Raw genomic sequence first — 16080 nt, forward strand, 5'->3', positions numbered from 1 at the left:
TCTATATTTATACATTTGGTAATGGACACTCAAATGCATGATACATCACATGTCTGGAGGGCTTGGCTGGGCCATTCAGTTGTGGTGGTACCCAGATTAGAGAGACACTGAGAAGGCAGTAGACACCAAAAAGAAAATGAGAAGGCAGAACTAGGCTAATCCACAGAGGCAGGGCAAGATAACAGGCACAAATAGCTTGGCAGCTGTGGTTGGGAGCTCTAGATTGGGGTTCAGGGACAGGACTTTGTCACTGGAAAGGGATCCTAGTTCCCAACATAGTGTAATAAGTAACTAGGAGAGGAATTTAGGCCTTAGGGAACAAGTGATTGGGCTGGGGACTTAGTTCAATGGCAGGGAACTTGCCTAATATATGTGACGTCTTAGGTTTGAGCCCTAGCACTGAAAAGAAAAAAAAAGGAACAAGGAAATTACAAGTATTGGAGTTCAACATTGAGCTGTATAAGCAACAAAGATGACTCCTGTGGAATTCTAGAATGCTCAGCTAGAAGATAAGTGCTACTTCCTAGAGACCAAAAACTCAGGCAGATGTTTAAGTAGGAAGTCTGACAAACCTATGTAATTCTGATGGAAAAAGGGAAAAATAACAGTCCTGTGTATGAATTTATAATGCCGTTCAAGACATAAAGAAGTCATTACTGATAATGAGAAGAAAAACAATTTAATATGCAGTGTAACTAAATTCATGTAATACATATTTCCTCACATGATAGAAATTGCTAAGTACCTAAAGAGAGTTAGGAAGAACTAACAAATACGATGTGTGAGACAGTTTGGTACAGTGGTAAAGCATACAGATTCTGTAGCCAGACTCCCTGGTTCAAACACTGGCAAAACATGGCAATGTTTTCAATTTAGCAAATTACAGCCAGTTGTGAATGAATATCTAGGGAAACTAGATACATGAATTCTAGACTCAAATCCTTACCCTCAAATCCTTTCCTTGGGAAAAAGGATCAAACTTTCAAAGTCTCTAGTTGAAGATCTGCAAAATTGAGTGTTGAGGTTTAAGATCCCCTATATGTAAACATTAAAAAGTTTTGCAAATTCTCATGCTTGTCAAAAAGTATACAGACTCCTTACTATACAGTTTGAACAACTTTGAGAATCACTGTGTAATCTTAGTTTGTATAACAATCCTTATCAAATTTTATTATTCCCATTTTGGAGATGAAAATGGAGGCCTAGCAAATTTGAAAAACTTAAAAATCACATGGCTACATAAATGATGACGTTGGGATTTTGGTTCTTCCAGTTCTAAAGATGTGTATTTTTCTCCATTTTTTTGCATGTTATTCTGACTTTAGACTTGATTTTTGTAGAGTAGGCCAAGATCACACACATTCAATATCTATGTATTTACCCATATAGATCTCACTTTGATATTTCTATGTCTCTACTTTGAGCTGTCATTTGTTCATTTTTCTCCTATTTCAGCACTCCCTTTCCTTGTTATTTATGGTGTTGTTAGACCATATGGGCTAACTCCTATTTCTTACTCCTGTTAAATGTCTCCTTCATATCTGTTTTCTAGCAGTAACACTTGACTTTTACTTGAAATGATATTATACACCTTACAATAAAAAGTCAAATACACATAAAATTAAAATACACATTAAAATTACAATGAACAACAGCTGGGTGCTGTGGTGTACGCCTGTAACCTCAGCAACTTGGGACACTGAGGCAGGAGGACTGCAAATTTGATGCAGCCTGGACAACTTAGTGAGTCCTGTCCAAGATTAAAATTAAAAAGAGTGGGCTACAGAGTACCTGCTTAGCATGCAAGAAGGCCCTGGGTTCAATCCCAAGTACTAAAAAAAAAAAAAACAAAAAACAAAACAAAACAAAACAAAAAAAGAGGATGAGGGCTGGGGATGTGGCTCAAGCAGTAGCATGTTTGTCTGGCATGCGCGTGGCGCTGGGTTCGATCCTCAGCACCACATACAAATAAAATAAAGATGTGTGTCCGCCAAAAACTAAACAATAAATATTTATAAAAAAATCTCTCTCTGTTAAAAAAAAAAGGAGTATCATGTATATTCAATAGCAAAATAGTTTCCACAAATAGATACTAATTTAAGCTCTTTTTGAGTTAATGGTTATTCATTTGTTTTAAATGTTCGTCAAACATTTGAACAGTTATTTTTCATTTTCTTTTATATTTAGGTCTTTATGAGACAAGGAAATAAATTTTCATGTCTAAACACTGAAACCTAAATTGTTAACTAAATTGTTACTCTTACAATCACTATCTCTAAATGAATATTTGAAAGGAAAGCAGCATTTAATATTTAGCTTCTAGAATACAGAAATGTCTCAGAAACTGTGGACACCAGTGTATGAATATTTGAGGTAATATCTGTGTAATTTGTAGCTCTCACAAACATAAAAACCACTGCTTTTTGGATATGTTATACATTAATTTTTTAAGTCAATAATTCCACATTGTAAAATAAGTTCAGTCCAATGCTATGATAGTTAATGCAAACAGTTGTAATCTCTATTAATAGATGATCTTGAAAAGGTAGAATTCTTTTTTTTTTTTTTTTGAACCAGGGATTGAACCTAGGGGCACTTAACCACTGAGCCACAATCCCAGCCCTTTTTTATATTTTATTTAGATACAGGGTCTCACTGAGTTGCTTAGGGCCTTGCTAAATTACTGAGACTGACCTTGAACTCACGCTCCTCTAGCCTCAGCCTCCAGAGCTGGGATTACAGGCGTGTGCCATGATGCTGAGTGAAAAGGTAGAATTCATAACAATTTTTGTGTTACTAACACAAATGTCAATTAAAAAACAGTATGACAGGTGTAAAAGTGCAGTAACAAAAATATATCAATAGTCTTATTTGAGTAAACCATAGTAAGATCAAGCTTAAAAAAAACATTGTCATTGTTTTCACTGTTGTTGGTGACTCTTCTCTATAAATACAGTGGTTAATATTTATCATTTATCCTTATTTAAATTTCCTATGAATAAATTTTCCAATACTGAATACTATTTTCAAACACATCATTATCAGCAACTGATTAAATAGATTATTACTGAAAACTCATCAAAGCTTTCAAGGCTATTAATAGTTTCATGCAACTTTAAAACGTCTAAATTTGGAAGTAACTGGCTAATCAATGAACCTTTTATTGGTAAAGAGCCACCATTGCACCAATGTCTATCAATATGTAAATATGGGTTTTAACATGCTTATATATTTTTTAAAGAGCTGGAATATAATCTTTGTAATATATTTGAAACATTATCAAATATTTTGAAAATTTCACTACTACCTAGTCTATGTGTGGCATTAAAAAACACTATTAGCCAGTCATAGTACATTTTTCTAAATTGAATTTTAAATTTTCTAGTGGCTACCATGATAACAAATTTGTTATCTTGACACGGTGTATCAGAATCTTCTTCCATGAAGTTCACAGACCTTTCTTATTGTCTCTTTCTAAACGATTCTATAAGAAAAAAGATAACATATAGTAAAGAGAAACAGATTCACAGACAAAAATATCTAAAAAAACTCTTCTGTGTATAACAATTAAATATACAACTAATCATGTGTGAAAAATGAATTAGGAAAGTCTCAAAATTATCAAAAGTATAAAATTTGAGTTTTGCTTGAAAAAACCTTACAGGGCCAAAATAATACCCTTGGATAAGTTCATTTTTTTTTCCATTTCTTAATCTATTTTGCTTTTGTTTCACAGGTGACCCAGGAAAACAAAATTTTTAAAATTCCCCTACAGTAAACCCAATTAAGATTTTTGGCAAGGAAAGAATGAAGGGAAGCAAAAACCCAGTTGGAATGGCTTTTCTTTTTTGTCTTTCTCAAATTAGAACTGGCTTCACAAATTATGCTTTCCTGATCATGTTATAAAGATGACTATAATATGTCACTTAAAACTGAAGGAAAATGGCAGAGAAATTAACCTTAAGAGATCACTTGAACTAAGAAATCTCTTAAGAGGAACTGCAGAGTATTATTACTTGTACACAAAACTCTTGTTCAGTTTGAGCATTAATGCTTTCAGAGCAACTTAAATAACATTAACAATCAAAAAGATAATGGGATTAGAGGAGGTATCTTGAATAATAACATACCACTTTTACACAGTTATTTATATCTAACTATTTTAGATAAAAAATCACAGCTTTAATGGAATTATTAAGGACAAGTCCTTTAAGCAAATGGTGATTTTTCCAAAATGAAATTTAAAAACTGTCAAGTGCTAATGGGTTTGTGCTGCCAAAAATCCCTAATCAGTTCTTTTTCTTTTCTAAGAAGAAAGTCAGGGCAAATAAGGAAAGTAAAGATTACATGTTTTGAAGGAACTGTATTCTAATATTTACTTAGTGCCTATATAAGGGACAGGAACCAGATGGGAAAATCCAAATGGATTTAAAAGATGCAAAATGAGATTTAACTGTGGAAAAGAAACCAGGTTTCCCTTACTTTTATTTTGTTTCTTTAATATTTTAATTATCCTTTATATTATGCTTGTTTCATTTGTACACCTCAATTATATAAAATTAAGAAACTCATAAGTTTTCCAGAGAATCTTGGAATATAATTCAATTACTAAGGTTGGTTTTTGACAACAGAAAATATTCATGAGGTTAAACTCATAAGGTATAGTTCTTATTTAAGTAATGGAGTTAGTTGAGGTACATGGATGTCTGATAATTCACCTGAGGGTTATAGAAGCTGGGATTTTTTTTCCCAACCCTTTGAACAGAGATATTTATTAATGGGAGCTGGTTTCACATGTGATGAGAATAGTTGTACCAAATATTGAGGTAAGGCACTTCAAGGATTAGCAACAGCAAAAATCCACCACTACTCCTTGGGCTGAAGAGACAAAGGAGGTTATGGTTAAGGGGCTCAAGACTGAGGGCCAGCAGGTAGAACTGGAACTATTGCCCAGTGGGGAACTAGAACCATGTAGGGAGGGAATTAGAGCCATGAAGGAGATGATACCCAAAGGAAGTGGGTAGGGGGAGGAGTTCTTGGTTTTCTTTTTCCTCTTGCTTTTAGCCTGGGAAATTATCTCTCTGAGACATGGAGTAGAGCAGCAATGGGAAGAGAATGGATCAAGAACACATAGTCTAATCAATGACCAGCAAAGGCCAAAGAACCTGGTTAATAATGAAAGTTCTAGAGAAAGATTTTCTGACTTTGAATCCCAACATTAAATCTATCACCTTCTCGTTTACTTTGGGTGAATTATATAACACTTTTGGTTCTTGTTTGTCCACAAAAATGTGGATATTAATATATTTTAACTTACTGAGTTGCCATGGGGGAGTAAGCATATATGAAGCCAAGTGTTATGTCTATTGCACATTCTCAGTAAATGTAATCTATTAAGAATTTTTAAAAATGAGATACAAGTAGAAATTAGATTAAGGCCTAAAGATGCTATCAAACAAGGCCCAACTCCCAGACTGGTACTTGGTATATCTAGGAAGGGGTCCTTTTCCAACGAAATGGATATCAACTATTTTTTGGGGAAAGAATTACTCAGAAAAGCTTTCTACATATTTTGCCAAGTATACAGAAGTTCCAAGCTGAAGGTAGTTTTTTTTTTTTTTTTGGTGGGGGGGGGCACGGGGTGAGAACGGAGGTGGACAGGTTGGGGAAATCTTACTGTTATATATTCTTTAGGGATTAAGAGAGTTGCCCTTTGCTATTGCTGTTACTACAATGGAGACATTGAGCAATGAATGCTGTTTATAAGAAATTGAGGGTATGTCCTGTTCTTCTTTTCTCCATTCAATGGTCTAAGCATTTTTCAGACCCTGGTCAAGTCCACAGATATTGAAATATCCTGATTGAGGACACCTTGAATTCACAGGAGGAAAAAAAAATGTAGGTACAAGGCCTTTGAAATGAATTCTCCACTTCCCATGGTGGATCTTGATTTCATGGAGTAATTCTTATCATGCCCTGAGGAGGTAAGCAATTTCACAAACTGTACTATACTGAGGGGAAGGGCAGTCTTGATGGAAATCTAACTGTCTACTCCAAACCTATTTGAACTGAGCCCTTAGTGTCCTGGGACTGGGACACATAGGATATCTACCCTTCTCTAGGCTGCCCAGTCTTCTTATTGTTCTTGTCAAAATAGGCTAGTTGAATCAAACATGCAAACCAACTGGGAATGCCGGATTACAAATATGCTTTGTAATGCTTCTTAACTAACCCAAGACCAAAGTGTATGGTTGAGAATAAGATATTCTTCAGTAAAAAGAAAGTGAATCTCAGAGAGATAATATAATCTCCAAAAATCGAAAAGCTAATATAATACTAAGGTATTCTAGGTATTATTTATATTATTTATATATATTATATAAATACCTATATATTATTCATATATATGTATATATGAATAATATATAGGTATTCCAGGTCTTTGACTCCAAAGTCTATTAAGTATAGTGTCTCTGGAGTGGTCTCTTTCACATATGATCAAAGTATGGTTAGGAAATCACTTCAGGTTATTGCATGGCAACTAAAGAGAGGGACAAAGATAAGCCCAATATGGATGAATGTTTGGAAATAACTCTATAAAGGGACATAATGTCTGCAAGAAGGGTAGAGATGGAAAACCTATGGCTCAGATCTGACTATGACTTTAACAACAGAGAGATGTTTTTTCCTCCTATTTCCATTGTTCGAATCAACTGTACAGTCAAATCATGTTATGTATTTTGAATGCCACAGTCTTTTGTCCTAAGGTATCTCGAATACCTGGGATATTTGGCCTCACTTTGGCACAAATACTGCGAACATTCCACAGTGAAACTCCAGATTTTCCAGAGCCAGTATATTTTCAATGCCGAATTTTTTTTGCCTCAATTCTTTCACCTAACATTTCATCCAAATTGAGATATTAAGTTACATGTCAACATTCTTTATGTGATGACTACCTTGTATTTTGCTGCAATGTCCTAATCTTCACCCTCTAGGTAAATCTGCCTTCTTCAATCATTTAATATAGCCAGGATTAAGTATCTCATTTTAAATTTAGAAGGACAAATATTGATTACTATTTCAAAAAATGTAGGTGAAGTGTATGTTACCCACCTGAAGTTCTGAGTGCTCTTTCAGGAGTCGATCATATTCTTTTGAAAGTCTCTCTGACTGTGTCTTCATTGTCATCACATCACTCTGTGCCTTATAAAGGGCTAGAAAATATCAAATAGAATTTTATTTTAAAAGAATTTGAAATTCACAGAAGAGCTGCAAGACTTATATAGAGAATTTGTATAGTCTTTACTCAAATTTACCAATTGTTAATGTTGTACTACATAGGTTATCATTTTCTCTCTTTCTCTTTCTTTTCTTTTTTTTTTTTGATGGTAGTGGGAATTGAATCCAGGGGTGCTTTACTACTAAGCCACAACCCAAGTAGTTTTTTTTTTTTTTTTTTTTGAGCTATGGTCTTGCTACTATGCTGAGGCTGGCTTCAAACTTGAGATCCTCCTGCTTCAGTCAGGATCCCGAGTCTCTGGGATTATAGGTGTGCACCATCATACCAGGTGAGCACACTGTCACACATGATTATTTTCTTCAATCACTTGACAGTAAATTGCAGACATCATGCCTCTTTACTCTTTAAAATTTTACTGTGTATTTCCTAAGAATAGAATATTCTCTAACATAATCATAGTATAGTTACTAAAGTTAGGAAATTTAACATCAATGCAATACCTTTAATTTACCACCCATAATCTGGCAACTATCCCAATTATCCTAAGTATGCCCCTTTTAGCTTTTTATTTTCTTCCTATTTCTAGTCCAGGATAGTCTTGGATAACATACTACATTTAGTTGTTGGGTGTCTTTAGTTTTATTTATTCTGGAATAGTTCCTCAATCTTCCTCCAGCCCTTCTATCTCCATCTTTTGTGACACTGGCATTTTAAAGAATATAGTCCACTTTTGGGAGCTCAGTGGTACAGTGTTTGCCTGGCATGCATGAGGCCCTTGGATCAATCCCAGCACTGTTTTTTTTTTTTTTTTTAAAGAGTGAGTTTTAAAATAGAACAGTTCATTTTGGTTTGGTTTTAAAATAGAACATTCATTTTGGTTTGGTTTTGACTGACTTTTCTCATGATTAAGTTCAGGTCATGCATCCACTTACTTATGAACATAAGAAATGTTTAATTTATTAGGATATTTAGAGGCTTATCACATCTAAAGATCCTTTGCCCCTCACTGCTTTTTCCATTTTAAAGTTGATACTTTCCTCCTTGTAACTAAAGCAGCAATATATGGGAAGATAATTTCAATAATGTAAACATATTGCTCCTCTTAAAACATCTCCCCTATATCCCACTGATAATTCTTGCCTAAATCAATCCTCATTATGTCAGTTGCAAAATGGTGATTTTACCTACTTCACCATCCCATGCACATTAATGTCAGCATTCTACTGTAAGGAAGAATCTTTCTTTTGCTCTCCACCCATTTATTTGTCAATTCCATCCATCTGTATGAACTTGTAGCTTTATATTTTTTCAATGACTTACAATTAATTTCTATATTTAATTATTTTGATGCTTAAACTTCCCTAGAATTTTTCAGTATGAACTTCTTCATGCTGGCTCCTAGTTCCATTGACATGTCTCCACTTAACTTATTTAGATTATTTGGTTACTTTCTGGCACAACATGTCTAACACTCTCCTAAATCTTCCCTAGCTCAGCATTATAGAAGAAGTATCAGAAGGGTCTGCTTCCAAAAACATGGATAGAAAAACTATTTTATCATTCTTGCTAAGGGATGGTCAACTATATCTCACAAAGTTAAAAGTATGGGGTATATAATTAATGCTTAAAAGGTTTTAACTGAAGATAATGACACACAAAATGGCTATATATATGCCTCTGTTGACCAAGAAACTACAGTTATAAGTCATCACATTAAAGTCCTTAGAAAAAACAAAACAAAACAAAGCAAAAAAAACAAATATATAATAACACAGTTTGGAGAAGAAGATAATGAGCAAAACATACAGAAGGGAAGAGTAGCCTAAATAGGCAATTGACAAATTAAAATTGACATACTTGAAATTTTCTCTTAATGTTTTTAGAAATTAGTTTTCCAAAATCTGGGAATACTGAACAAGTTCTCTATATAATACTGTATAAATAGTCTTTGGAAGTTCTGCATTTGTTAATCTTTTAGGGTAAGAGTTTTAGGGAAGAATGTGGGATTTATAAGTTTAAAATTACTTTATTGTCACAATGAAATTGTCTTATTATAAACAATCTAAATGCCTTCTTGAGAAATCATTTTGTGGACATTTTTACATAAACATACAAGCCATTATCAATTAAAATGCTTTATGTCTTAGTACTTTGTTAGTTGTCAATATGGAAGTAATTACCTATGCACAGCTAGGGTGTGCTTTAAATGCAGCCAGTACAATTAAGGAAGAACTGAATTTTAATTTTATTTTTCATTAAATTTCAATTTAAATAGCCAAATGTGCCTAGTGGCTAGCCATATTAAATAGCACAACTTCATAATTTCTTTTTTATTCTTTTATAAAGTCACAATTCCAAATTAGGTATTAAAACTGATTTTGACAAACTTAATATAATATTACTTGGTAAAGGTAGACAGATTTTTTTGGGGTAGTTAGATTTCATTAGGATCACAGCTACAATATAGAGTTAATATACAATATAGAGTTAAATTAAATATTAATTTTCAATTTGGATTCTATCAGAAAGGCATTTCCAGAGGCTACCTGAAAATAAGAAACATGGGGTAGGGAGGGGGAGCATGGAAAGAATAGATGAATTCTAGATAGGGAAGAGGGGTGGGAGGGAAAGGGAGGGGGCAGGAGATTAGCAGAGATGGTGGAATGTGATGGACATCATTATCTAAAGTACATGTATGAAGACACGAATTGGGTGTCAATATGAAAATTGTGGTATATATGTGTAATAAGAATTGTAATGCAAAAAACCACAAAGTACATGTATAAAGACATGAAATGGCATGAATATACTTAGATACAAAGACATGAAAAATTGTGCTCTATATGTATAATAAAAATTGCAATGCATTTTGCTGTTATTTAAAAAAATAAAATCAATTAAAAAAAAGAAAATAAGAAATATGGTTGGTGTTATCTTTAGGACTTAATAAAAATGCTTAAGAGCCCATATTTCTGGTATTTAAAAAGCAAAGTAGATTTCACAATCTAATAATGCCTGACTAGCCTTCGTAGGTTTTAAGGATGTTGATGTAACAATCTAAATGTTTCTTTGCTCCTAAAAGTCATATGTGAAACTTAACCACAATGTCATGGTATGAAGAGGTGGGGCTGGGAAGTGATTAGGTCATGAAGGTGAAGCCCTCATGAATAAGATTAGTGCCTAAAGGTCACAGAGAGCAGTCTTGAAGACAGGTGAGAGGACTCCATTTATAAACCAAAAAACAGGAACTCACCAGACACTGAATCTGTACTGCCTTGATCTTGAACTTCCCAGCCCACAGAACTATTCGAAAGAAATTTAAGTTGTTTGTCAGCTAATATGGGTCTTTGTTACAGCATACCAAACAGACTAAGACAGTTGGTCAGGAGCTTGCATTGAACAGGGGGTTTGTTCTTAATGTTAAAAATAATTTAAATTTCTGACAAGAATAAATTACTTAGGAAATTTAAGACATCTAAGAAGCTATAATCTACTCAAGAATTTCCTCAGGTTATTACTGGTATAAAGCTATAATAAAACAACAATGTGTAAATGTTGTTTCTCTGCCACGTCAAGCCAAGGTATGAACTGTGTTTTTGTTTTTGTGTTTCAGTGGATATCAATAAGCTTAATGATTACTCTCCTACTGAATTCACTCCAATTAGGGAAGATTATTACTGTCTATAAGCCTCTTGGACTGTTTCCTAGTTCTTTTCTACCTCTAATTTTATAAAAAATTACAATACTGTGTTTTGGATGCTTTCCACCTCCTTCTGGAACTGCATCTGTAACTAAGGGATTATATAAACTTGTCATCTGACATGTGAGTATGCTTGTTTTATTTTGAGCCATATTATTTTGGAAACAGCATATATAGGAAAAACATAATTGGACAAGGAGGTTTGAGGTGACAAATCTAAACTGCTGTTTCAATTTTTGTATCTGCAAAAATGGATTGCTATCACTTGCCAGTAGCTTTGCAGAAATGCTGAGGTATTTCATGAGAATCTGGCAGATTGAACTAGAGACTAGGTTTGGAGTCACTAGGAACTTAAGGCACACACATCATTCATTAATATAGAAAATAACCACAATAAATATCACAGTGATGTATATTAAGCCAATATTCTGTGCAAAATGACATATAAACAGATAAAAAATATATGTGGTCTTTCCAAGTGCTAAACTACTACATTTATGAGGCTACTGGCACAGTGGGAGGAGCTAGTGATACTAACCTACTGTGTAAATGTATTATATTACTATGATTTCTACCAGAGATAACAGAGACAGTTAAGTCTTGCCAGGAAATGAAAGAGAATAATTTTTAGAGGCATTGGCATGGTATATAAAGTTGGGTTACTATACAATAGCTGGAAGGATTGAGCCAGAGGAAAACATATCTTATTTGAAAATTTTCCATATGTCTAGTGTTGTTTTCTTTTCACTTAATTTGGTTCTGTTTTTGAGAACTCAAGAGTGCAATACATTGGAGTTATCCAGTAGTTAGGCTTTGTATGTACTATTCTTTTGCCCTTTATCTATTATTGTACATTAAACCACTGTAATGCTTCCAAGATGCTTAGAAAATAGACACACAAACTTTTGTTCACTAAGGAACATAAACTGTAACTTTAATTATTTATATATATGCCTATAGTGTCAGATCCATGTATATAAGGTCTATGTTTTATTAACCATTTCATTGATTACCTACTGTCTCTCTTTTGATACTGGGGATTGAATCCAAGGCTTTGCATGTGCTGATAGGCAAGCACTCTACCACTGAGCTACATTCCCAACCCTTTCTAAAACTTATTTTGAGACAGGGTCTTGCTAAGTTGCCAAGGCCGGCTTTGAACTTGAGATCCTCCTGCTTCCCCAGTAGCTGGGGTTACCATGCCCAGTTGGTATTTAGTTCCCTCTTTTTTGGGAGGGAGGGGGAATATCAGGGGCTGAACTCAGGGGCACTCAACCACTGAGCCATATCCCCAGTCCTTTTTTGTATTTTATTAGAGACAGGGTTTCATTGAGTTGCTTAGGGTCTCGGTAAGTTCCTGAGGCTGGCTTTGAATTTGGGATCCTCCTGATTTAGCCTCCCTAGCTGCTGGGATCACAGGCATGTGCCAGAACCCAGCTCAGATCTCTTAATCTCACATTCATCTGCTAATTAGGTTTGTTGATTGTATTTTATTTATATCCACTCCACCTCTGTACATTGTTTTCATCTCTAACTTAGATTACTCAATCTTAGATTCCTCACCTAGTTGTTCAGCTCCTCTAATTCACTGTCACAATGCTGACAAAGTGATTGCTCTCATGCTTATAACAACCACCCTGCAATAGTGTCTCCAAAATGTTAACATATAAACATGACTGACATATGAGGTGATTCAAGATAATTCTTATGCCTGCTGCTCAACTTTCTGCCTTATTTTATGCTGCAGTTGCAATGGGCTTCTTATAGTACCTTCAAAATGCCATACTCATTCAGTTTTGTACTGCTCATTTGGTTAAAACATCTGTCCATCTCCCTTTATCTCCCTGCTTCACTCATTCTCTCACATTTCATTTGGCTCATTAACATCATCCTTCAAAACACTGAGGAACTGTCTTGTTCTCCAGTGTGGGCTTCAAATGCATCTCTAGCTTACCATCATCACAGCACTTGTCATGCTGAAGGACAACTATGTCCTCACTAGATGAGGGACTCAAGAAACAGAGCTGTGACTTGTGTCTCTCTCTGAACATGCAGCACACTACCTACCACATGGCAGGTGCTTAAAATATGTTCCCTGAAGGAAAGAAAAAAGTTAAATGTAAAGTGTAAGCTTTAAGCATTTGAAAAATTCTGTGAAATCAGTTCATTTTCTACAGATGAGATGTCACTTTAGTTACTTAAAGGGAATCTTAGTTGCAACAAGATAAAAACAACTATCTCTTCAATCAAAAAACAAAATATTCAACATAGCTGGAGAGCCACAAAATAAACATATGAAATATATATTTGATGAAAATATACTCATGTTACAAATATTTCATGCTACTCCAGAATTAAAACAAAATGCAAATAAATAGTATCTCAGAATACAATTCAGTTAATTAAAAAAATCTATAATAATGAAAATCCACAATAATGGGGATATATCCAAGGGACACAAGAGCCAACCAAGAGTCCTCAGTGGTTGAAGTTGGGCAAGCTGGGCAACAAAATGGAAGTAATATTAAAGCATAACCCAAAGTTTAAGATAAATATTTATGAGTTCATACTGATGTAAAATAAACAAATGGTAGAGAAATGACAAATTTGTGCAGAATAATTCCCAATAATATACACAGATACTCTGTTCTAAGGAGGTAGAGTATGATTCCCCATTTCTTAAGTGTGGACTGTGAACATGACTTCCTTCCAAAGATAGAGGGGGGAAAAAGTAACTTTACAGAAACCTGACAAACATAATTTCTTTCAGGTGATCAAGTTATCATCAATAGTGACAATCATGTTAATAGTATATACTAGAAATAATGTGATAAAAATGTCACTTTACCCCTATATTTAAACTGTAGTTACAAAAGATAAATCCAATTGAGGCTCGTTTTATAAAATAAAAGATTAGTGTTTTTCAAAAATGTTAAGAATAAGGAAAATCTGAAAAACTATTCTTGTCAAAAGGAGCCTAGGGGTGATAGGATTACTAAATGTAATATGATATCCTCAGTGAGATCGTAGGATAGAAGAAAGACATTAAGTAAAAACTAAATCTGAATAAATCATGGACTTCAGTCAAAAATATTATGTGAATATTGGTTTAATAATTATATGTATGTACTAGATTAATGTAAGGCATTAATAATGGGAAAACTGGGTGTTGGAAATATGGAAATTCTCTATATTATCTTTAACTAACTAGATATTAGTTAAAATATCTGAACTGTTTTAACATAAAAAGTTTATCTGAAAAACACAATGGGAAAAAAACCCCAAAATACTATGTATCTAGGACCAGATATAATAAAATTCACTAAGTCTATCCAAGTTTCTAAGAGTCTATTGAAATGACCTTCAAGGACAAGATATGATTCAAGGGTAAAACAAGGAGATACCCAAGTCAGGGTATCTCCTTAAAATTTTTGTTCTAAAAATGCACATTAAAATGACAAAAATATGTATATGTTCATATAGATTTACTGTCCACTAAGCAGAACCAAAACTGGACTAAAAACTAAGTATCTCTTGGGTTAAACACTAAAGTCTGGGGTTTATTTGTTCCAGGAAATTTTTTTTATGTAAGTAGTATACTAAGGATATTTTTAGTCATGTTAAAAGCAGCATGCAGAAACATATTCTTTGGAATAAAATTTATAGTAGTGAAACATCAGAAATCATAAGAGTTTAGTAAATAAATATGCATAAATTGATGTCTTATTACTCATATTGAAAATTGTAGTTGAAAAATGACATAAAAGGGCTGAGGTTGTAGCTCAGTGGTAGAGCACTTACTTGGCACATGTACGGCATCAAGTTAAATCCTCAGCACCACATGAAATAAATAAAATAAAGGTACTGTGTCCATCTACAACTAAAAATATATTTTTAAAAAATGACATAAAAGGTTTTAATATTAACTGTAATAAATTTAAGAACTAAAAAAATCCCAAATGGCCTTCTAAATTCATTTAAATAGATAAAATGTTAATTAAAAATTGTACAAAATTTTCAGATGTTTTGAAATTATGTGGTATAGTGTTACAGTATATATTTTTAAAAAACTAGAATCAAAATGGTAATATTAAGAAAGATCAGTGAGTGGGCAGTGAGAAGATGGACATGAGAAAAGCAGATTGAATACATTTCAAAAATGTCAAAGTATAGGGAACAACTTCTATGAACACATCTTATATAAGAGAAGGGTTGAGAGGCAACATGGTTATAAATATCTTACAATATATTTAAAAAAAATTCATAAAAGAGTTTTTATGAAATCATACATTATGGTAAAAAGTGCAACACACATAGAAGGGCTGTGAAAATGAAAATCCTTAATAAGAGCAATGATAAGCCTTTACTGTTTTAAGAATATGAGAAGGGCAGTTTTTCTCCTAGACTCTAAGAACTGTTACTCCATAAGTACATACCAAAAGTTTCCCTTTCTGTTCAACAACTTATGAAATGCCTACTTTCATTCATTTTCTAAATGTGGAGGATACTGCGAAAAGATAGCTAGGGTCTTTGCTCTCATTTTCTATGAGGGGAAAGAGATACACAAACAAAGAAACCGAACAGTGACAGTGATAAGTGCCACACAGAAAGGTAAAACAGGGTAAATGGGCTAGAGAATGACTATGTAACTTTCTCAAATAGAGTAGTAACAAAGTTTCTGTACAGAGAAGAAATTTAAGCTAAAATCCTTTTCTCTGTTTAGAGGGCTGAGAAAGAATGATACTCCAGTAGCACTGAGCACATGTAGGATCTCCATCTTATTTTCTAAATGCCATTCTTTACTTAAAGGCCAATTCAAGGACTGGGAAAAGGGGCTGGGGATATGGCTCAAGCGGTAGCTCACTCGCCTGGCATGCGTGCGGCCTGGGTTTGATCCTCAGTACTACATACAAATAAGGATGTTGAGTCTGCCGAAAACTAAAAAAAAAAATATTAAAAAAAAAAAAAGGACTGGGAAAAGTGCTAAGATGAACCTGGAACATCTTTTTTGCTATACCAGAAAACTTACAATAGAATGACATCTAATAAAAGGGGGAGGAATGAGGGAATTAGAAAATCACCACTGGAAAATATCAAAATAATAAGTGAGAAAAATATGGAGAGAGAAAATGTTAAA

At 33.8% G+C, this 16080-nt stretch overlaps 1 protein-coding gene across 2 annotated transcripts in view; it reads right to left on the minus strand.

The window, feature by feature from the left end:
• Nucleotides 1–660: 660 nt before the first annotated feature.
• Nucleotides 661–16080, minus strand: part of Bcap29 (B cell receptor associated protein 29) — a 40331-nt gene continuing 24911 nt past the window's right edge. For both annotated transcript variants that reach the window (XM_026395751.2, XM_026395752.2), the window contains exons 7-8: nt 7117–7217; nt 661–3484 (exon numbers count right to left, since the gene is read on the minus strand). In XM_026395751.2, the coding sequence (XP_026251536.1) occupies nt 3449–3484; nt 7117–7217 (137 nt within the window). In that variant the 3' untranslated portion in view covers nt 661–3448. The remainder of the gene's footprint in view (nt 3485–7116; nt 7218–16080) is intronic.

This window comes from Urocitellus parryii, chromosome 3 (assembly GCF_045843805.1).
Source record: "Urocitellus parryii isolate mUroPar1 chromosome 3, mUroPar1.hap1, whole genome shotgun sequence".
In the NCBI taxonomy this organism is placed as follows: domain Eukaryota; kingdom Metazoa; phylum Chordata; class Mammalia; order Rodentia; family Sciuridae; genus Urocitellus; species Urocitellus parryii.